Source organism: Triticum urartu, chromosome 7 (genome assembly GCF_003073215.2).
Source record: "Triticum urartu cultivar G1812 chromosome 7, Tu2.1, whole genome shotgun sequence".
In the NCBI taxonomy this organism is placed as follows: Eukaryota; Viridiplantae; Streptophyta; class Magnoliopsida; order Poales; family Poaceae; genus Triticum; species Triticum urartu.
Genome location: NC_053028.1, coordinates 629,575,696 through 629,600,289, shown reverse-complemented (window position 1 = coordinate 629,600,289; position 24,594 = coordinate 629,575,696). Strand labels below are relative to the sequence as shown.

The window sequence follows — 24,594 nt, the reverse complement described above, 5'->3', positions numbered from 1 at the left end:
CCGTAATGCATCATCTCGTAACTAACTCATTAGTCACATTGCTTGCAAGGCTTATAGTGATGTGCATTACCGAGAGGGCCCAGAGATACCTCCTCTGACAATCGGAGTGACAAATCCTAATCATGATCTATGCCAACTCACAAACACCATCGAGACACCTGTAGAGCATTCTTTATAATCACCCAGTTACGTTGTGACGTTTGATAGCACACTAAGTGTTCCTCCGGTATTCGGGAGTTGCATAATCTCATAGTCATAGGAACATGTATAAGTTATGAAGAAAGCAATAGCAACAAACTAAAATCATCGTGCTAAGCTAACGAGATGGGTCAATTGTCAATCACATCATTCTCTAATGATGTGATCACGTTACATCAAATGACAACTCATTGTCTATGCTAGGAAACTAACCATTTTGATTAACGAGCTAGTCAAGTAGAGGCATACTAGTGACACTCTGTTTGTCTATTGTATTCACACATGTACTAAGTTTCCGGTTAATACAATTCTAGCATGAATAATAAACATTTATCATGATATAAGGAAATATAAATAAAAACTTTATTATTCGCCTCTAGGGCATATTTCCTTCAGTCTCCACTTGCACTAGAGTCAATATTAGATTAACACAGTAATGATTCTAACACCCATGGAGTCTCTGGTGCTGATCATGTTTGCTCGTGAGAGAGGCTTAGTCAACAGGCGTGCAACATTTAGAACGGTATGTTCTTGCAAATATCTATGTCTCCCTCCTTGACTTGATCGTGTATGGAATTGAAGCATCTCTTGATGTGCTTGGTTCTCTTGTGAAATATGGATTCCTTTGCCAAGTCAATTGCACCAGTATTGTCACAAAAGATTTTCATTGGACCCGATGCACTAGGTATGACACCTAGATCGGATATGAACTCCTTCATCCAAACTCCTTCTTTTGCTGCTTCCAAAGCAGCTATGTACTCCGCTTCACACGTAGATCCTGCCACGACCCTTTGCTTGGAACTGCACCAACTGATAGCTCCACCGTTCAATATAAATACATATCCGGTTTGTGACTTAGAGTCATCTGGATCAGTGTCAAAGCTTGCATCGACATAAACATTTACGATGAGCTCTTTGTCACCTCCATAAACGAGAAACATATCCTTAGTCCTTTTCATGTATTTCAGGATGTTCTTGACCGTTGTCCAGTGATGCACTCCTAGATTACTTTGGTACCTCCCTACTAGACTAATAGCAAGGCACACATCAGGTCTGGTACACAACATTGCATACATGATAGAACCTATGGCTGAAGCATAGGGAATGACCTTCATTTTCTCTCAATCTTCTGCAGTGGTCGGGCATTGAGTTTGACTCAACTTCACACCTTGTAACACAGGCAAGAACCCTTTCTTTGCTTGATCCATTTTGAACTTCTTCAAAACTTTACCAAGGTATGTGCTTTGTGAAAGTCCAATTAAGCGTCTTGATCTATCTCTATAGATCTTGATGCCTAATATATAAGCAGCTTAACCGAGGTCTTTCATTGAAAAACTCTTATTCAAGTATCCTTTATGCTATCCAGAAATTCTATATCATTTCCAATCAACAATATGTCATCCACATATAATATCAGAAATGCTACAGAGCTCCCACTCACTTTCTTGTAAATACAGGCTTCTCCAAAAGTCTGTATAAAACCATATGCTTTGATCACACTATCAAAACGTTTATTCCAACTCCGAGAGGCTTGCACCAGTCCATAAATGGATCGCTGGAGCTTGCACACTTTGTTAGCATCCTTTGGATTGATAAAACCTTCTGGTTGCATCATATACAACTCTTCTTCCAGAAATCCATTCAGGAATGCAGTTTACATCCATTTGCCAAATTTCATAATCATAAAATGCGGCAATTGCTAACATGATTCCGACGGACTTAAGCATCGCTACGTGGGAGAGGTCTCATCGTAGTCAACTCCTTGAACTTGTCGAAAACCTTTCGCAACAAGTCGAGCTTTGTAGACAGTAACATTACCATCAGCGTCAGTCTTCTTCTTGAAGATCCATTTATTCTCTATGGCTTGCCGATCATCGGGCAAGTCAACCAAAGTCCACACTTTGTTCTCATACATGGATCCCATCTCAGATTTCATGGCCTCAAGCCATTTTGCGGAATCTGGGCTCATCATCGCTTCCTCATAGTTCATAGGTTCATCATGGTCAAGTAACATGACCTCCAGAACAGGATTACCGTACCACTCTGGTGCGGATCTTACTCTGGTTTAACCTACGAGGTTCGGTAGTAACTTGATCTGAAGTTACATGATCATCATCATTAGCTTCCTCACTAATTGGTGTAGGAGTCACATGAACTGATTTCTGTGATGAACTACTTTCCAATAAGTGAGCAAGTACAGTTACCTCATCAAGTTCTACTTTCCTCCCAATCACTTATTTTGAGAGAAACTCCTTCTCTAGAAAGGATCCATTCTTAGCAACGAATATCTTGCCTTCGGATCTGTGATAGAAGGTGTACCCAACAGTCTCTTTTGGGTATCCTATGAAGACACATTTCTCCGATTTGGGTTCGAGCTTATCAGGTTGAAGCTTTTTCACATAAGCATCGCAGCCCCCAACTTTAAGAAACGACAACTTGGGTTTCTTGCCAAACCACAGTTCATAAGGTGTCGTCTCAACGGATTTAGATGGTGCCCTATTTAACGTGAATGCAGCCGTCTCTAAAGCATAACCCAAAAACGATAGCCGTAAATCAGTAAGAGACATCATAGATCGCACCATATCTAATGAAGTGTGGTTACGATGTTCGGACACACCATTACGTTGTGGTGTTCCGGGTGGCGTGATTTGCGAAACTATTCCGCATTGTTTCAAATGAAGACCAAACTCGTAACTCAAATATTCTCCTCCACGATCAGATCGCAGAAACTTTATTTTCTTGTTACGATGATTTTCCACTTCACCCCGAAATTCTTTGAACTTTTCAAATGTTTCGGACTTATGTTTCATCAAGTAGATATACCCATATCTGCTTAAGTCATCTGTGAAGGTCAGAAAATAATGATACTCGCCGCGAGCCTCAATATTCATCGGACCGCATACATCAGTATGTATTATTTCCAATAAATCTATTGCTCGCTCCATTGTTCCGGAGAACGGAGTTTTAGTCATCTTGCCCATGAGGCATGGTTCGCAAGTACCAAGTGATTCATAATCAAGTGATTCCAAAAGTCCATCAGTATGGAGTTTCTTCATGCGCTTTACACCAATATGACCTAAACAGCAGTGCCACAAATAAGTTGCACTATCATTATCATCTCTGCATCTTTTGGCTTCAATATAATGAATATGTGTATCACTACTATCGAGATTCAATAAAAATAGACCACTCTTCAAGGGTGCATGACCATAAAAGATATTACTCATATAAATAGAACAACCATTATTCTCAGATTTAAATGAATAACCGTCTCACATCAAACAAGATCCAGATATAATGTTCATGCTTAACGCTGGCACCAAATAACAATTATTCAGGTCTAAAACTAATCCCAAAGGTAGATGTAGAGGTAGCGTGCCGATGGCGATCACATCGACTTTGGAACCATTTCCCGCGTGCATCGTCACCTCATCCTTAGCCAACCTTCGCTTAATCCATAGTCCCTATTTCGAGTTGCAAATATTAGCAACAGAATCAGTATCAAATACCCAGGCACTACTGCGAGCATTAGTAAGGTACACATCAATAACATGTATATCACATATACCTTTGTTCACTTTGCCATCCTTTTTATCCGCCAAATACTTGGGGCAGTTCCGCTTCCAGTGACCAGTCCCTTTGCAGTAGAAGCACTCAGTCTCGGGCTTAGGTCCAGACTTGGGTTTCTTCACTTGAGCAGCAACTTGCTTGCCATTCTTCTTGAAGTTCCCCTTCTTCCCTTTACCTTTTTTCTTGAAACTAGTGGTCTTGTTGACCATCAACACTTGATGCTCCTTCTTGATTTCTACCTCCGCAACCTTTAGCATTGTGAAGAGCTTGGGAATTGTCTTATCCATCCCTTGAATATTATAGTTCATCACAAAGCTTTTGTAGCTTGGTGGCAGTGATTGAATAACTCTGTCAATGACCAACCGGAAGATTAACTCCTAGCTGAGTCAAGTGATTATGATACCCAGACATTTTAAGTATATGTTCACTGACAGAACTATTCTCCTCCATTTTACAGCTGTAGAACTTATTGGAGACTTCATATCTCTCAATCCGGGCATTTGCTTGAAATATTAACTTCAACTCCTGGAACATCTCATATGATCCATGACGTTCAAAACATCGTTGAAGTCTCGGTTCTAAGCCGTAGAGCATGGCACACCGAACTATCGAGTAGTCATCAACTTTGTTCTGCCAGGCGTTCACAACGTCCGGCGTTGCTCCTGCAGCGGGTCTTGCACCTAGCGGTGCTTCTAGGACGTAATTCTTCTATGTAGCAATGAGGATAATCCTCAAGTTATGGACCCAGTCTCTGTAGTTGCTACCATCATCTTTAAACTTAGCTTTCTCTAGGACCGCATTAAAATTCAAAGGAACAGTAGCACGGGCCATTGATCTACAATAACATAGACATGCAAAATACTATCAGGTACTAAGTTCATGATAAATTAAAGTTCAATTAATCATATTACTTAAGAACTCTCACTTAGATAGACATTCCTCTAATCATCTAAGTGATCGCGTGATCCAAATCAACTAAACCATGTCCGATCATCATGTGAGATGGAGTAGTTTTCAATGGTGAACATCATTATGTTGATCATATCTACTATATGATTCACGCTCGACCTTTCGGTCTCAGTGTTCCGAGGCCATATCTGCTTATGATAGGCTCGTCAAGTTTAACCCGAGTATTCTGTGTGTGCAAAACTGGCTTGCACCCGTTGTATGTGAACGTAGAGCTTATCACACCCGATCATCACGTGGTGTCTCGGCACGACGAACTTTCGCAACGGTGCATACTCAGGGAGAACACTTATACCTTGAAATTTAGTGAGAGATCATCTTATAATGCTACTACCGAACTAAGCAAAATAAGATGCATAAAGGATAAACATCACATGCAATCAATATAAGTGAATGGCCATCATCATCTTGTGCCTTTGATCTCCATCTCCAAAGCACCATCATGATCACCATCGTCACCGGCTTGACACCTTGATCTCCATCGAAGCATCGTTGTCGTCTCGCCAACTATTGCTATCACGACTATCGCTACCGCATAGTGATAAAGTAAAACAATTACATGGTGATTGCATTTCATACAATGAAGCGACAACCATAAGGCTCCTGCTAGTTGCCGATAACTGTTAGAAAACATGATCATATCATACAACAATTTATATATCATCATGTCTTGTCCATATCACATCACAACATACCCTGCAAAAATAAGTTAGACGTCCTCTACTTGTTGTAAATTTTACGTGGCTGCTACGGGTTTAGCAAGAACCATTCTTACCTACGCATCAAAAACCACAACGATTTTTCGTCAAGTGTGTTGTTTTAACCTTCAACAAGCTTAAGGACCGGGCGTAGTCACATTCGATTCAACTAAAGTTGGAGAAACAGACACCCACTAGCCATCTGTGTGCGAAGCACGGCGGTAGAACCAGTCTCGCGTAAGCGTACGCGTAATGTCGGTCTGAGCTGCTTCATCCAACAATACCGCCGAATCAAAGTATGACATGCTAGTAAGCAATATGACTATTATCGCCCATAACTCTTTGTGTTCTACTCGTGCATATAACATCTATGTATAGACCTGGCTCGGATGTAACTGTTGGGGAACGCAGTATTTCAAAAAAATTACCTACGATCACGCAAGATCTATCTATTTGATGCATAGCAACGAGCGGGAGAGTGTGTCCACGTACCCTCGTAGACCGAAATCGGAAGCGTTGAGTAACGCGGTTGATGTAGTCGAACGTCTTCATGATCCAACCGATCAAGTACCAACGCACGGCACCTTCGTGATCTGCACACGTTCAGCTCGGTGATGTCCCTCAAACTCTTGATCCAGCTGAGGCCGAGAGAGAGTTTCGTCAGCACGACGGTGTGATGACGGTGATGATGAAGTTACCGACGCAGGGCTTCGCCTAAGCACTACAACGATATGACCGAGGTGGAAATATGTGGAGGGGGCACCGCACACGGCTAAGAATCAACTTGTGTCTCTATGGGGTGCCCCCCTCCCCCGTATATAAAGGAGGGGAGGAGGAGAGGGTCGGCCCTCATAGGGCGCGCCAAGGGGGGGTCCTACTCCCAGTAGGAGTAGGTTTCCCCCCTTCCCTAGTTGGAGTAGGAGAAGAAGGAAGAGGGAGAGGGAGAGAAGGAAAGGGGGGCCGGCCCCCCACCCCAATTCGGATTGGGATTGGGGGGCGCCCTCCACCTGGCCACCTCCTCCTCTCTTCCACTAAGGCCCAATAAGGCCCGTTGACTCCCCGGGGGGTTCCGGTAACCTCCCGGTACTCCGGAAATTGCCCGAACTCATCCGGAATCATTCCGGTGTCCAAACATAGCCTTCCAATATATCGATCTTTATGTCTCGACCATTTCGAGACTCCTCGTCATGTTCGTTATCACATCCGGGACTCCGAACTACCTTCGGTACATCAAAACACATAAACTCATAATACTGATCGTCATCGAACGTTAAGCGTGCGGACCCTACGGGTTCGACAACTATGTAGACATGACCGAGACTCATCTTCGGTCAATAACCAATGGAGGAAGCTGGATGCTCATATTGGCTCCCACATATTCTACAAAGATCTTTATCGGTCCAACCGCATAACAACATACGTTCTTCCCTTTGTCATCGGTATGTTACTAGCCCGAGATTTGATCGTCGGTATCTCAATACCTAGTTCAATCTCGTTACCGGCAAGTCTCTTTACTCGTTTCGTAATGCAACATCCCGCAACTAACTCATTAGTCACATTGCTTGCAAGGCTTATAGTGATATGCATTGCCGAGAGGGCCCAGAGATACCTCTCGACAATCGGAGTGACAAATCCTTATCTCGATCTATGCCAACGCAACAAACACCATCGGAGACACCTGTAGAGCATCTTTATGATCACCCAGTTACGTTCTGACGTTTGATAGCACAATAAGTGTTCCTCCGGTATTCAGGAGTTGCATAATCTCATAGTCATAGGAACATGTATAAGTCATGAAGAAAGCAATAGCAACAAACTAAATGATCATAGTGCTAAGCTAACGGATGGGTCAAGTCAATCACATCATTCTCTAATGATGTGATCCCATTCATCAAATGACAACTCATGTCTATGGTTAGGAAACTTAACCATCTTTTGATTAACGAGCTAGTCAAGTAGAGGCATACTAGTGACACTCTGTTTGTCTATGTATTCACACATGTACTAAGTTTCCGGGTTAATACAATTCTAGCATGAATAATAAACATTTATCATGATATAAGGAAATATAAATAATAACTTTATTATTGCCTCTAGGGCATATTTCTTTCAATGTTTCTCTTGGGGCACCGCCTTGGTCCCTTCCCTCCTCTCTAAACACTCAAGGTGAAAACGTTGTCCGCTTTGGCAGACACGCCCGTGGCGCGTGGAATCGTTACTTTCTTGGAGGCGTTGTCATTAAGTGTCGGCGGTTATTGGTTTTGTCGACATTTCTACGTGCCTCTTCTCGGTAGCACTCCAGTGGCGTTTTGTTGTACACTTTTGTGCGATTTTTGTGTCTTCAATGCGGTGTGCTGGGTTTTCTGTTTTTTGATGAGCTTTTGAGAGCTTCCTCAGCACCTCGTATCATTTGGCCATGTGCTTTATATATATAATGGGGAAAACCTGATTCATGGAAGTTAATAAATTTCAATAAAATCGACATATAACATTGGAGAACATCTATAATTTTGAATTATCTTCTCATGTATAACTATGTGAGCGTGTCACAGCAATGAAGTTGGATGAAATTTATACATAAAGGTGTTTGCTTTATTTTTATGGTGCAAATGTTTTCCCTCTTTTCGAGCGGGATATTCATTGTTTCTGGATGAAAAAATGTGTCATGTGTTCTTTAGGTGGTGGAAGAAAAATTGACTTGTCGAGCAAGAACACATGAGATGTAGAAAGTACTGATGAAAAGTATGCTTTGCCTGCAGCATGTTTGTTTTCTGCAGAAAGAAGTATTAGGTCTGTTCTGAATTATAAGACGTTTTGAACATTTTAATATGAAGTACATACAAATGAGTGAACAATTGCAATAAAACACGTCTATATACATTCAATTCAGAGAAAAGTTTTTTTTTTGCGGGGCAATTCAGAGAAAAGTTACTGAAACATCTTATAATTCAGAATGAAGGGAGTATCGGAAAGAAAAATCGACGTTGATCACAACTATTCAGTCTTGTGCTTCGCAACCACACAAAAAAAAATCTTGTTTTTCTAGGGAAAAAAGAAATTCTTGTGCCCTGTAAGTCCTCCCTACGTGATCACCAGGGCCACTTGATCGGTTTATGTAGTCGTGTCTCCCATACTTCTCTGGCTTTCTAGATGGCTAGAAAAGTCTCCCTAAAAAAAGATGGCTAGAAAAGTCACGTAACTAATTTCTCGAGGCTACCCTCGCTCACACTCACACCAATTGAGCCAAAACCTCGAAGCAAAACTGCAGACGTGTGAAGCCAACCGGCGGCCTGTATTTAACTCCACTCAGACCCGTGCTGCGAATCCGCGATACGATCGGACTACGTACGACTCCTGACCTCCTCCTCTGCACTGAAGCCAACCCGAGGTCTCCAGATGCTGCTGGGGGACACCTCTCCGTGGAGCATCGCCGGCGCGGCGGCGGCCGTGGCGCTACTGTCGTTAGCCGCCTGGATTCTGGAGTGGGCATGGTGGACGCCGCGGCGGCTGGGCAGGGCTCTGCGGGCCCAGGGCCTCAGGGGCACCCGGTATCGCCTCTTCAGCGGCGACGCACCGGAGGACGCCCGGCTCAACAGAGAGGCCCGATCACAGCCCATGCCGCTCGGCTCCCACGACATCATCCCTCGCGTGCACCCCATGCTCTGCAACGCCGTTAAGGAGCACGGTAATCTTTCAGTCGCCAAATTCACAAGTTCTTTTGAACTTTTTCTATTCTCCCGCGTTAATTAGGGATGTGCTCTGAGCTTCTGATACATAGCATGTTCGGTAAAGAAGGCAACGGTTACGTGTGGGATATTTGTGGGCATGCATCTTGCTAGACAGGAGCAGTTAGCAAACTATAACATGCATGCACTTTGATTGTCGTACGTGTAACAAAATATCGATTTACAAAATGCAGGGAATATGCCATTCACTTGGTTTGGCCCAACGCCAAGGGTGATGATTTCTGACCCGGATCTAGTGAGAGAAATTCTGTCTAACAAGCTTGGACACTATAGGAAACAAAGGAGCAGCCGTATGGGGAAGCTGCTAGCCGACGGAGTTGCAAATCATGAAGGCGAGAACTGGACAAAGCACCGAAGAATCCTCAATCCTGCCTTTCATCATGAGAAGATAAAGGTGCCGGTTCAACGAAAAAATTCATTATTTTTCTCATTTTAAATCGCAAGATGGGAATTGCATAGGCTGATAGCTAGTAATGTTTCGTTTGCAGAGGATTCTGCCAGTTTTTTCTACCTGTTGCGAAGAAATGGTTGCAAGGTGGGAGAATTCCATGTCCGGTGAAGGGTTATCAGAGATTGACACATGTTCTGAGTTTCAGAATCTTACTGGAGATGTCATCGCGAGAACATCATTTGGTAGCAATTATCAGGAAGGGAGGAAAATATTCGAGCTGCAAGGGGAGTTAGCTAAACGACTAATGCAGGCTTTTCAGACAATGTTTATCCCAGGCTATTGGTAAGTTCTTCCCTTGCACACACAAAAAAAAGAAATTCTTTCGACTTGCATACAAGAGTACTTGTAAACCTTTGTAACGCAAGCCCATATAATTTCTATCAATGGTATTTGATAAAATAGTTGGCTTCCTTTTTTTTGAAATGAAAGAACTCATTGAATAAAATAGTAGACTGATCAAAGAAACTTTTTTCTTTTCTATGTTAAACTTAAACAATACTAGCAATCAAGATTTTCTTTCCTATGATGACATGTCACAACATTTGCAGGTTCTTACCAACAAAAAATAATAGAAGGATGAGAGCAATCGATCATGACATCCGCATGATTATGCGAGGAATTATTGGAAAAAAAGAAAGAGCTATTAAAAATGGTGAAGCCAGCAGCAATGACTTGCTAGGATTGCTGTTGGAGTCAAATATGCAACAATCAAATGGGAAGGCAGGCCAAGGGATGAGTATTGATGATATAATTGAGGAATGCAAGCTGTTTTACTTTGCAGGTATGGAGACAACATCGGTCTTGCTCACATGGACACTAATTGTGCTAAGCATGCACCCGGAGTGGCAAGAGCTGGCAAGAGAGGAAGTGTTGCATCACTTCGGAAGAACCACACCAGATTATGAGCACCTGAGTCGCCTGAAGATTGTAAGTACGAAATTGATGCCTTGTGCACATACTGCAGGATAAAATGAAATTAAATAATCCCCCAATCATCAAATTGACAAAAGAGTAGCCAACAATAAAACCTACTCCTATCAGATTTCCATTCCATTAAAAATTATATTGCATGTCTGCATATACACATGTGAGTGAAAACAAATACTCATGAATTAAAAGTATTCTTTTGGAGCAAAACAGGATGATGTGATGTTTTAAGAATACAGTGGTCGGAGTAATGTTCTTGATCTTGTCCATTGTTTTGCAGGTAACAATGATTCTGTATGAGGTTCTTAGGCTGTACCCGCCGGTAACCTATCTTACAGAAGAACTTACAAGGCAACGGAGCTTGGCGGCATCAAATATCCTACAGGAGTGACCCTTATCTTGCCCCTTCTCTTTATCCACCATGATCCCGATATTTGGGGAGAGGATGCAAGTGAGTTCAATCCACAGAGGTTTGCTGATGGCATCTCGAGCGCGGCAAAGCATCCGTCGGCGTTCTTTCCGTTTGGAGGGGGTCCTCGGATCTGCATCGGCCAGAACTTTGCGTTGCTGGAAGCTAAGATGGCACTGAGCACCATCCTCCAGCGCTTCTCGTTTGAGCTCTCGCCGTCCTACACCCACGCGCCGTACACCGTGATGACCCTCCAGCCACAGCACGGTGCTCAAATTAGGCTGAGGAAGATATGATCGCCCTTCTCATCGAGCAGTGAATTTACTTACGTGTTGCGTTTGCGTAGAGTTTAAAGTTTTTTAGCTTTCGGCTGAATAAACATAGCAACCAGGCTTACATGTTGTGTAAATTTTTTTTTGAAATACCTGAATGAATGCAAATGTAGTTTTAGTTGAACTGCTCGTTTACTAGTACTACTGCGACTCTGTAACTTTCATCCAATGGAACTCCTCTCATCAAGCTGCAGAAGCATAAAAGATGACAGTGATAACTCTCTGGACCATACAGCTTCTGCATCCTCCTTATATTGAACTGGGGTAACCGTGCACGACAGGTACTTGGTTTCTGAAGCCGAAACAGGATCATCGACTCACCGCCGTGAGACGTCAGCTCATGTCCTCATTATCATTTGTGTTCAAAGGCCTCCAACCGCACGTTAGCCCTTCCCTTGCCGGCTTGCTGACTGCCAATCCAACAGATTCCGTGCGCCCCTGATCTTGCCTCAACAGTTGAACTGTCAACTCAAGTGTCAATTCGCTCTAAAAGAAAAAAGTTGAATTGTCAGTGTAAAAGGACCCACTGCAGGTCGGTGAGTTTATGAAGGAGAAAACCCTATATATATAATAAAATTAGAAAACAAAACTAATTAATTCTCCCGCAAAAAAACTAATTAATTAGAATAGACTGAATAGGGAATTAATGGACCTTATTTCAGTCGTTGGCAAAATATACTTGCTCTTGTTCTTCGACGTCATCGGCATATTTAACCAGCGGCCTTGTCGATCGCTGCCTCGCCCTGGCCGTCGCCCTCTCTGGTCTCTGCTCACTGGTTGTTGCCCTGCCTCCATCCAAGCTCGCGTGTAGACGAGCGCCCTCTTTTTTTTCCTGAGTCCTGATCCTGAGGGTTTGAGGAGAAATCCTATCTGCCGTTTATCTAAAAACATCCTATCTGCCGCATCATGCGGCAGACTGTAGTTTTTTTTTTTTTTGAGACAATGCGGCAGACTGTAGTTGATACGCACATAGGCGAGGGATCAAATACGATGGGCCAACCCAGGAAATGATGCGCTACAGAACCCGGTTTTAGGAACTTTCCAATAGTTCCCAAACCGGTTTTTCACTGGTTTTTTCTTTTTTACTTATTCTTTTTTCCTTTTTGTTTTTATTTTTGCATTTTCCTTTTTTCTTTAAACTTTTACTTTTTTTTCTTTTTCTTTTCTTTTTTGTTTTCTCATTTTTTATTATCTAACTTGTTAAAAAATCAAATATTGTTTGGAATTTCAGACAATGTTCTCGTTTCAAAATTTGTTCACAAATTCAAAACATATTCTCTTTTAAAACTTTGTTCACAAATTTAAAAAAAATCTTGTTTCCAAAAATGTTTAGGACTTCCAAAATATGTTTGTGGTTTCACAATTTTGTTTGCAATTTAAAAAATGTCCCTGTTTTAAGTATTTGTTCACACATAGAAAAGTGTTCCATTTTTCAAAATTTTCTCACAACATTAAAAAATGTTTGAGTTTCAAATAATGTCCGCGCTTTCAAAATTTTGTTCGAAATTTCAGAAATGTTCCCATTTTTAAAAACAATTGTTCAAAAGTTCAAAACATGTTTGGGGAAATTAAAAAAATGTACCAATTTTTTTGAATTTTTTGATTTTCTTAAAATTCCAAATTTTGTTCGTGTTTTTCAAAAAATGTTTTTTAAATATTGTCCCTGCTTTTCAAAAAATGTTCGCATTTTGACATTCTAAACAAGTTTTTGAAAATTGGAATTTTTCTGAAAAGAATCCCCATGCAATTTTTAAAATGCAAATATCTTTTAATTATAAGAGAAAATTTAAAGACACGATTTTTTTTTATAACCACGACAACATGATCTGGTTTTGTTAGTGACATTTTCTTGCATATTTCTAGGTTTTTTATAGTAAAATATTATTTCTTAGTAATTTATTTTTTACCCCATGGTGCCATGACAGCCCCCTTCTGCAAAAGATGGGTTGGGCGGCTGAAAAAACCTCTTAATCCAGAAATCTCAGATCAACTATCTCGCCTTCCCTTTCGCCAAGCTGCCAGTATCGGCAACCACGTGACATATGTGGTAAGAATCTAAATTAATTCAAAACAAAAGCTACTAGGATCGGCATAGTGAAGTCCTTGGGCCCCGCGTTGGTCACCTCCTTCTGTCGGTTTGGCGGCTGCAGCGCATGAGGGAGTTTGGGGAGAGACCCGATGACATGGATCATGGCATAGGCGGGGGCATGACCCCACACCGCTGTGTCGGCGGCCACTCCTGGTAGTCGCTACAAGGAGTCCATGAAGCTGCACGAGAACGCCCACCGCCGCTTATCCAAGGAAGACTTCAACATCCTCACCACTTTCCACATGGGAAAGCGCAACCACGAGATCAGGCTCGCTGAGTTCATTGACCGTACAGGGACTGAGATAGGTCAAGCCCGGCATGAAGGGTTGGACTACGATTATGGCATCCTCGCCATGACCAAGGAGGTTCGCTCATCTCCTGGGTTGCCTCCTCCGACACGGCCGTGTCGTGCCCTTGTCCGGAGTTGCCCCTGCCAAGGGAGCTAGTGGGTGGGGCACGCGTGGTGCCCAAACCGGAGGACGCACTCGAGATTCATCAGGCCGCACAATCCTCCAGGCTTGCAAGATCATCAATGTTGACATCCCGTCAGATGCCGGATCCAGCGTGCGGAGGCGCGGATTGGCTCCGATGGGGTATGTTTTTTGAACACAGTACAAACACAAGTGCTCACATATACGCGCATACACTCGCCCCTATGAACGCACATACGCAGACCTACCCATACGAGCACCTCCGAGAGATTGAGCCGACATATCATCTTGAGATGTTACGAAGTCGCCGTAGACGCCTCGTAGTCGACGGGAACGCCTCCTCTCCGATGGGGTATGCTGGTTCTGGCGGATATGCCTCAAAGTTGGCGTGTGCTGCATCGGACGTTGCGTCACTGCCTAGGGCCCGGATCCCATCGATGACCACCACGGTGGAGGATGTTAGGGTGGTGGACCGGAGGACGTGAACGGCGGATCTGTGTGGTAGATGGAATGGCGGCAATCTACAAGGATCTACAAGGTGGCTGCCTAGGGCCCGGATCTAATCGCCACTCTCCTTCATCGACCCAATAATGGCCAATCTTGTTATTTACCTAAACACTGATACTACCCTCATAGACAAATGAGTAAACCCATGGACATCATTACCTACGAGCTATTCTTTTAATTGAAAGGGGTTTTCCCTCGCCCCATTTTTATTAAAAATGAGGCAAACAAAATACAGGCTTGATTGCGCTCGGGCTAAACCAAAGTAGCCGAGCCAGAAAAGTATAGAAGGAAAACCAACATAGCGAGAAAAAGAAAGTTCAACAACAGGATGTATCTATCACAGAATCATCAATATCAACTGGAATGCGCCCTCAGATATCAGCTCCGTTGATCAATCCTTGCGCCCACCTTATTCTTCATTTCCAAGCGATCCTCGGGAGTTCTCCTCTTTGTCGATCTAGTAGTAGCAAGCATTCCTTTAGTAAGTTTGACTCGGTATCCGAGCATAGAATCTTCCATTGATGAATCAACATGCTTGCCTTTCCCAGAAGAATCCAGATATCTTTCCACGGTGCTCCCTTGGTGAAACATAAATCATTCTGCATTGCCCATAAGCTCCAGATGGAAGCAATACAAGTCATACAACCTACATATTTTTATTATTTATATATCTCACAAGGTAGGTAATTCAGCTAAACTACATTATCACAGAAAGCAAACTGAAAAACTTCAGCAACAATTATCTACAGATGTTTCGCAACAATGTAACCGAAAAGCAAGTGTTCAACAGATTCTTGCTCACTAATAAAGAGGCAAGTTAAATCATCTACATGCTATTAGTACTCTCTCCGTTCCTAAATACTTGTCTTTCTAGGCATTTCAACAAGTGACTACATACGGAGCAAAATGAGTGAATCTACACTCTAAAATATGTCTACATACATCCGTATGTAGTAGTCATTTAAAATGTCTAGAAAGACAAATATTTAGGAACGGAGGGAGTATAACATAGAAGGAAGATAAAAGAAGAAGTACAGAATATTCTCATATCACTACTACACAATTACATCTGAACTACTACACAATTACATCTGCACGACGCTGACTTCTGTTACATAAATAATAATCACACATTGATTGAGGATAATAACACCAAGAAATCTGCAGTTCATAGTTGCCAAAGAACCAAAATTTTGTATACAACTCGACATTTATGCACAACACATTTGATATCTATATCCGAGACTTGTCTTCACCAGAATCACCACTGTTAAGAATTAATTAATTAAATATATTTAATTATGGATAATCTCCACCTTGTAAACCGACAGGCGGTTAGCTTTTTCTAACTGTCGCGTCTCTCCTCGCTCCCTGCCGAATGGATATGTCCATTCGTTCGCATCCCTTGAGTGATATATAATGTACAGAGATCATCAATGAAAGAGATAGAGATTTGTTTGTCTTCCTTGTTTCACATCACGTTATCAGCACGATTGCTCTCCGCTGAGAGAGAACGGCAGTGGCAGCGACTCCCCTGCACGGCATCTCTCATCGCATGAAGGGGACACGACGGAGTTCATCATCGGCAACAGCGGCGAGACGGCAGGCGCAGCGAAGCATCATCGTCCAACGGCGTGGGCAACGTCACTGCGCGAATCGCGAGCCCCTACCGGGAGATAAAACAGGGGACGAAATCGACGGACGGTACCATCATTGGAAAGAACGGATGTAGCAACTCTGGTGATCTCCAACTCTGGCCGCCACGTACATCGCCGTAGTGGAGCGATTGGCCTTGAGAAGAGCAGAGTCAAAGATCTCCAACTCTGGCCGCCACGTACAACACTATGCTAACATGAAAGCAGAACAGAGGAAAAGAACACGTCGTCGCTCGTCGTTGTACTCACCGTCCACCGCGGCGCTCTACGGCGCGGCTCCACGCACGACCAGCCTACGACGTCAGACATGCGCTACACCGAAGCACTCCGGCTCGGAGGCATCCAGCCGCTTGGCGCGCGGTCTGGGCCCGGGTCTTGGAATTGACCGCGGCGTCGTGGCGTCGGCAACCGGCTGCACGGCGGTGAAACATGCGATGTTTTTGGCGGCTACCGGCTGCTTGCCCGGCGGCGAGGCATAGCTGCTGACTGCGGAACGGCGGGCGCTCCGCGCGGCTCCTCATGGCGTGGACGCCTATGGCGCTCCGGGAGACGAGCTTGTTCCCGAGGAAGCGCGGCTTCCCGCAGCATGGTCTGCAGTGGAAACACAAGAACGGCCACCGTTTGGATCGGGATTGGGGGCGGTTAGTCGACGGGGACGAAAGCCGTCCTGTTGCCTCTCCCTTATCCCTTATCCGATCTGGGGGCGTTGCGGGCCTGTGGGCAGGCCATATGGTTGAACGGCCGAAGGCCCATCTCTATCCCCCACCCTAAAAAAAAAAAGGAGAAACAATACAGAAATTTGGGCTGTGCCCAATGCTTTGGGTTGTGCAGATTCGGCCTAGGTTTTTTTTAAGTTTCTCGTTTTCTGTTTAGCTTTTAGCTATGCAGTTTTGTCTATGTGTAGTGTGTATGTGTGTGTGTTTTATAGTAATTTATTGTATATTACTATCCACACGCACATTGTGTATCAACATATATGTTCCAGCAATTTATAAATTGCTATGTGTTGATCGATTCACATGCATTTTTACAACATGATTAATTTACATGGAAGTAAATTAATGGGCATGATTATTCATGCTGAATATGTTGGGCATATCCAAGAAAAATGTTAATGAGATTGCCATTGATAGCATCGAATTTCTGACTTAGGTGATGAATGTCAAGATTAACTTGGCATCCCGGGATCTCAGTTCCCACATAACCACACCCGCTCAGGGGCTCCAGCTATAGTCACTATAGCAAAGTATGTCACATTGCACTTCACTACACCATGATTTATAAAAATAGAGTATTTGATACTCTAGAGCTCTTTTGAGGAGCAATATGATCAATATAGGGTGATGATGATGCTTGAAGTGCACAAGAAATGGATGCACGTCCGTCTCCATGACTTGGGAGTCTATGGTAGCATACAACTCTTATGTGCATCAGATCAACTTGTAGTTGAGATTCTAGAATATTGCAGTTCTGGATGTTAATCTCATCGGAGATGCTCTCCACTTTCAATCCTTGTATGAGGATTAGATTGAACAATTTCAATCAATTGTGAAGGAAAGTGGAGGTGGATGAGAAGTAGAATAAGAGTAGAGCTCAAAGGGCCAAAAGTCATTTCAAGAACAATGACAGTGCTAGCAACTCTGGTGGTTGCTATACGTGTGGTTGTATAACTGATTGCAAGGAAAAGTGATATTTCCAATCATTTGGTGGATCCGCATGCAATCAATTGCCAAGGGAAAGAGGCTCATGGGAACAAGCGTGAACCTTACCTCACTTGACATAACAATGTTTTCCCAATGGTTGAAAGTTTCCAGATGTTCCTCAGAACATGGACAACCAGGAGCATGCTTAGCAAAAGGAAGGTCCACTATTGAGTGTCGATGACATGTTAGTGGAGATCAATTTTAGTGACATATACAGAGACCAGATTTAGTCTCTTTTGTCATGCATTCTAATGATGTCTGTAGACATATTACATGTTGTAAAATGATTTATGTACATCAACATAACATGATAGCTATGTCATCACACATGATGCTTGTGGTATGTCCTCTGACATATATGGTTTATGATGTATGTATAATTTCCATATGAGTTCAATCATATGTTAAAATTGGTTTATTTCTGAAACCTATGGAAATAATCCAATTGAGAAGAATGTGTTAAGTAGAAACTGGGTCTACTAACACAATATTAAGGGAGTTGAAGTATTCTCATACTCTTGAAGAGTAATGCATGGAGCCATCATGACAAGTGATGGTCGTGATACGGGGAAATTGTTGGTTTTGGTCAAGCCACAATTGCACTCCCTGGGAGGTACTACATAATAATCTTGGATGCATTGATGTATCTAGATTTTACTTGTACCTTGTTGAGTCTTAAGGATATCTACAATGGTTTCTATGTTGAAACTCATAAAGTGAGTAAGGTTGGAAGCCTACTCATGACTCGGCAAAAGGGATTTAAATGAAATCCTAGAGTAATTGTATTTCTCTATCTTTTGGATTAATATACTATACACACATTAAATTGGATACACACTTGGCGTACAAGATAATTTTCTAGAATCTTGATAAGTTCAAGATATGCCATGGTTGCCTGGGTATCCCTTGTATTGGGATGATAAAGAAAATTATTGATGGTTCTACTGCACACAATCTAATGGTGTGATTTTTCAAAATTCATTGGATTATGTATGCACGATATGTGTAGACTGGAAAATTGATCACAAGGCCATCATATCTAAAGATAAAGGATGAGCCAGTAGATTTCCTTGTACATGAGATGCATGTGATCCAATTCAACCATTATATGGAATACTGAGATATTTCATACTGCTTTTGGATGCATCGGCGAGATGGTCCAATGTGTGTATTAGTTCTATAAGGAATCATGCTTTTACAAAGCTTATTATTCAAATCATTAATTTGAGAGCAAATCATCCTGAGCACGGGATAAAATCCATCAGAATGGATAATGCTGTGAATTTAGTTCATGAGCATTTGATGATTACTGCCTAGATTGAGGAATAACTGTGGAGCATATTGGTACTTTGTGAACATACCCAGATTGGTTTTGCAGAATCACTTGTCAAGAGGATAAGTTGATAGCAAGATTGCTCCTACAGAATCATAATCTCCCAATATCATGTTGGGGACATGTAGTTTCTCATACTATTTGATACAAATTTGACCAACTGCATATTATACGGTCTCCCCGTTGCAGTTAGTACGTGGAAATCGGTAAGTATTTCCCGTCTGCGATAATTCGGTTGTGTTGGGTACACAACCGATTTCACCACCACAGTGTACATATATGGGCCGTCATAGAGAAATGGGGATCTATGTGAGGTACAATTCTCCGTCAATCATAAAGTACCTGAAGTCCTTAGAAGGGGACTTGTTTATGGCCCGGTACACTGGTTGTATTTTGATGAGGACATTTTTTCCAACATTAGGGGAAGATAATAACCACATTGAATGCCGGGAAATAGAATGAGATGTGAATAGACATCTAGTCCTTAGGTCCACATACGAATGAGTCTGAACTGGAGATTCAGAAGATTATCAATTTGCAAAGTATCGCGAATAATCTGCCAGTTGCATTTACTAAGTATATAGGTGTCACAAAGTAAAATGTTCCCATAATTAATGTGTCAGAGAGAGTGGATGTGACCCATAGGTCCACTCGGCCACCGATGAGGGAGAGGAATCTGGACACAAGAGGACAAGACTTCATGGAAGCGTCCAAGGGGAATGAGGAATCCTCAAACAGTAAATGCATGTCAACATCATGTTGATATTCAACCCAGGGTTGAAGGACACCTGAAGGATGCTGGACACATCCAGGACCCAGCATGAGTGTGCACACAAAATTTTGTGCTGGGACATCGGAAGACCTTGACTCAACTGTTGTGGGAAATCAGAAAGAGTCAAAAGGTAATGATGAAATCTCCACTATAGATATGGATTCAGGAGAATCATATAATAAAGACTACATTATGTCGACATTTATTTATCCTCATGAATTGCAAAAGACCTTGGATTGGATCTAGAACCTAAGTCCATGCATGGCTGAGTGTCTAAAATGCTCTAGGTTATCCAAAGGAAGGCAACAATTAAGGATGCGCTCGCTCTCAAGAAGAGGGGTATTGACCTGATCAGTAGTACCCACTCCTCTGAATGTGTTCCCTGGGGGATCATAGTGAGTTTTTGTTCATGAGAGGAATGAGAACAATGAGGTGGTGAGACATGAAGCGAGGCTTGTAGCACATGGGTTCACGCAGAGACCCTTCATCGTTTAAGATGAAACATGTTCTCCTGTTATGAGTGGATTAATGTTCCGATATTTCATATCACTGGCAGTGAATAATGAATTTGTATATCCAACTGATGGATGTTGTGACTGAATAATTGTATAAGCCACTTGATTCAGATATCTCTATGATAATTCCGAAGGAATGGAAATTCTGAATTTAATCACAACATGTGTTGTGTAAAGCTTCAAAAGTCATTATGACTTGAAGTAGTCGGCAATGATGTGGTAGAACCGACTGAGTGAGTTCCTTTATTAGAAGGTTACTCAAACATTGATGATTGTTCATGTATATTCATCAAGAAATGCAAAGAGGGTTTTTGTACAATTTCTGTGTATGTTTATGATCTGAGTATCATTAGAGCTACACAAGAGATACATGATGCAATCATATCATCTTAAGACGGAGTGTAAGCTGCAAGATTTGGTTGAGACCAAACTTTGCTTGAGTTTGGAACTTGAGCGTATTCCTTCGGGAATATTTGTTCATCAGTCCACATTTATCCAAAAGATTGTTGAAAGTTCAACATGGATAAGTCATATCCATAAAAAACTATGGTTTTGAGATCTTTGGATTACTAGAGATAAGGACCCATTAAGTCTTAACGACAGTGATGAAGAGATATTTGGACGTGAGTTTCCATATCACGGTGCAATGAGAGCACCGGTGTATCTAGCAAACTGCACCAGGCCTGGTATGTCATTAGCAGTGACTTTATTGGCTAGATATGATGCATCACTGATTAAAAGGCATTGGGTTGGTGTGAAGAATATTTTTGCATATCTTCTGGACACCAACATCTTGGTTTATTTTATGATAAAAATCAAGATATGACCATGGTTGGATATTGTGATGCTGGGTATATGTTTGATCCCCATAATCCTAGATCATGGACTGGTTTTTGTCTCCTCGAATGAAGGTGTGACTTTCTGTGGGAAGTCGAGAAGACATATTTTAGTGGCTACATCCACTAGTCATTTTGAAATCGTTGATTTGTATGAAGCATCACATGAATGTATGTGACTTCACAGAATGATGAACTTTGTTGAAAGTTCAAGTGGGATTGGTTGATAGAAACCACCCATCATTATCTATGAAGATAATGTTGTTTGTATTACGCAGATGCAGACAGGTTATAAAGAGCAACATTGGCTTATGAATGGCTCTAAAAGTATTTTATTCCCCATGAGTTGAAGAAAGGTGGAAGATAAATATCTTGCAAATTAAGTCATGTGATAATTTTTGTGATTTATTCACAAAGTCTATCAAGTTCTTCATTCCACAAATAAGTTAGTGGAATTAGTATGAGATGACTTTGATATTTGCAAGGTTCAGGGGGAGTGCACTCCTGAACGATAACCTGTTCGAGATCCTGGGATCCTTGATATTGCACTCTTTTCCTTTATGAGTTTTTCCCCTACATGGTTTCTCATAGAAGGTTTTTAATGAGGCAATAGTAATACAAGCATGGTGATATGCCATTTTCTCCTTATTTTCCCACTGGGTTTTTGGGAAGGAGTTTTTCATGGCATATTACGTATATCTCCTCATATTTTTTCCACAAGGTTTTTGGAGGAGCACTTTTCAAGATGATGACTCTACATAATCAAGGCGGAGATTAGGGGGAGTGTTAAGAATTAATTAAATATATTTAATTATGGATAATCTCCACCTTGTAAACCGACAGGCGGTTAGCCTTTTCTAACTGTCGCGTCTCTCCTCGCTCCCTCCCGAATGGATATGTCCATTCGTTCGCAACCCTTGAGTGATATATAATGTACAGAGATCATCAATGAAAGAGATAGAGATTCATTTGTTTTCCTTGTTTCACATCAACCACATCCTTCACCGACGACTTTGAAGAGGTCGAGGCGGTTGTGGCTCAGACGAAGCGTGTACATCGTCTTTTTGTATTCCGCCCAGGTGAACGGCCGGTACCGGCGCGGCGCGTCGGCGGTCACCGTCTCTGGGAGCGCCGAGACACACTCGTGCAACGCCGGCGCCGCGAAGTAGATAGCTGACAGCCTTGGCTTGCTGGTACTGGCCATCACCCTATGCCGGATGCTCACCAGCTTCCCATTTGTCAAAGCCTGCAAAACAGAGGGAGAACAATTCACGCTCAGCTCAACATATAACCTTATAATATCTGGCTTTAACTGCCAGAGCATAACGGGAAAAAAGTGTTGGTTCAGATACTACTAGCACTGCTGGTCACCTGAAGAAGGTCACCGACGTTGATGAAGAAGGCGGCAGGGTCAGCCGGAACTTGCACCCAGGCGTCCTCGCCGCGGCCGTCCGGCAGGAGCACCTGTAGGCCATCGACATCATTGGCACGGAGGACGCTGAGGATCTGTGGGTCGGAGTGCTCCCCGAACCCGACGGCGCTCGCGGCTTTCACGCCGCCATCGCCGGTGGCTGAAGGTGGGTAGTTGTTGATTCGGACGAGGGAGTCGCTGTCCGTGGTCGTGACGAGCCTGCTCAAGGACGCAGGGTCCCGGAGGCCCAGGCCTTCGCCCAGCAGGTCAAGGATCTGGCAGGCGAGGTGCCTCACCGCCTGCACGTACTCGTTTACCGCCTCACTGGGGAAAAATAAGTTATTTGAGATTGTTTTTCTGTCACAGGAGACGAACTAAGGTACATGCTTCACTGTTTTGCATGTCTCCATGCATTGAGACGATGGAGCTGCAAGGGTTCAAGTAGATATTTGGCATTACAGCGTCGCATGTACGGATTCTTCTTTTGACATTTTTCTTCGAGGGAGGATTCTCTTTTCCTAAACTTCTCCCGTAAGCCCTCTCCCCCCAACTTAATTTATTTGGGCTTCTCAATTAGACCCATAAGCCTCCCCCATTCATTTGGGCCAAAGCCCAAACGAATTACTGTGGGGACGGCCACGAAGGCCCTATTTGGCGCCAGTCCCTTGGAACGAACAGGCCAGTCCATATGAATGTATTGGGGTGTTTCGGTTTTGAGAATCTTCTATAAGGTTTCCCTGGTTTTTCTCTACCTTATCTTTTTGTATTCTATGCCTAGTTTTCACTTGGTTTTTTTAATGTTTCCTTTTGTTTCTTATATCTTTTTTGTAAATACATGAACATTTAAAAAATGATTTTTTAAAAGTTCATACTTCATTCAAAATTTGGAATTTTAATTCAGCTACATTTTTAAGACTACTGGACGTTTTTTTCAATTCATGAAATAGATGAACTATTTTAAAATTGTGAACATTTTTTCAAATTTTTTCAAAATTTTAAATGCGTGAATAGTTTTTCAAATCCATGAACTTTTTAAAATATGTGAACAGTTTTTAGAATGTGCACATTATTCTTTGTCTATAAAATATCAGAAGTTGGCTTTTCCATGGACTAGTAGAGGTTGGTTTTTTCGCTGGTGAGGGGGACCAAGTGAGCGAGTCAAGGCGACCAAACCAGCCAACGAGTGTGAGCGAGCAAGGCAACTGGACAAAGCACTATTGGAGGAGAAACAATTGTGTCCTTTGAATTTTTCCATGCATAGATAGTTTGCAGTAATTAGAACACTAAGTAGTAAAACAACAAATAACTATATAGTACTTTGATAAAATGTTTCGGAACGTATCAAACACGGAAAAATGGCGCCCTTCCCCCAATCAACTTGGCGCCATGTAGGTTAATAGCTATTGAATCATAAAATATTGAACTCCTGTGATTCATGAATTAAACATGATGAAAATCACGCATTAAGTACTATTTATATTATATATACATGACTTAGACCTCACACAGTGGGTATGGGTATGACGACTGTTTATGATGTAGCCTCATCTAATGTCAACTAGGCATAGTGCTCACACGCCATACTGTTAATTGAGGAAAAAGAGAGGATGTTGGTATCATGTCATGAAATAAGGTGCTATTGTAGGTCATACAAAACACCCAACATATGATACTATGTAGCATCATACATTTTTATCATCCACATGATACTAATCTATGATACCACCCACCATGAGAATTCTTATTGGCATTATCGTACAATTAACTTAAATGTACACCATTTAGCAAACTAAATTATCTATTCGTACGTAGCTGATGTTTTAGATTTTATACGGCGTCATGTGCTTTGACTCTTTTTTTGTATTCATATGCTATTGCACAATGTGAAAAAAAATCACGACATGTCTAATGCTATTATTCTCGTCTTACAAATCTAAATGATTAAAGTTCTGAAAGTTTCTGTCGTAAGTTTGACTACACAGTAAGTCATTTCTGAAAATGGAGGTGGTATTTCGCTTAGCCATGCAGAGATTAAGATATGGTGA

At 42.2% G+C, this 24,594-nt stretch overlaps 1 protein-coding gene and 1 pseudogene across 1 annotated transcript in view; one reads left to right on the top strand and one right to left on the bottom strand.

Moving 5' to 3' along the window:
* The first annotated feature begins 8,691 nt into the window (after nt 1-8,691).
* On the top strand, nt 8,692-11,421 carry LOC125524727 (annotated as a pseudogene).
* Nucleotides 11,422-15,285: 3,864 nt separating this feature from the next.
* LOC125519237 (gibberellin 2-beta-dioxygenase 2-like) overlaps nt 15,286-24,594 on the bottom strand; it is a 36,475-nt gene continuing 27,166 nt past the window's right edge. Inside the window, exons 3-5 of the mRNA XM_048684104.1 lie at nt 22,510-22,873; nt 22,137-22,384; nt 15,286-15,594 (exon numbers count right to left, since the gene is read on the bottom strand). Of these exons, the coding sequence (XP_048540061.1) occupies nt 15,558-15,594; nt 22,137-22,384; nt 22,510-22,873 (649 nt within the window). The 3' untranslated portion in view covers nt 15,286-15,557. The remainder of the gene's footprint in view (nt 15,595-22,136; nt 22,385-22,509; nt 22,874-24,594) is intronic.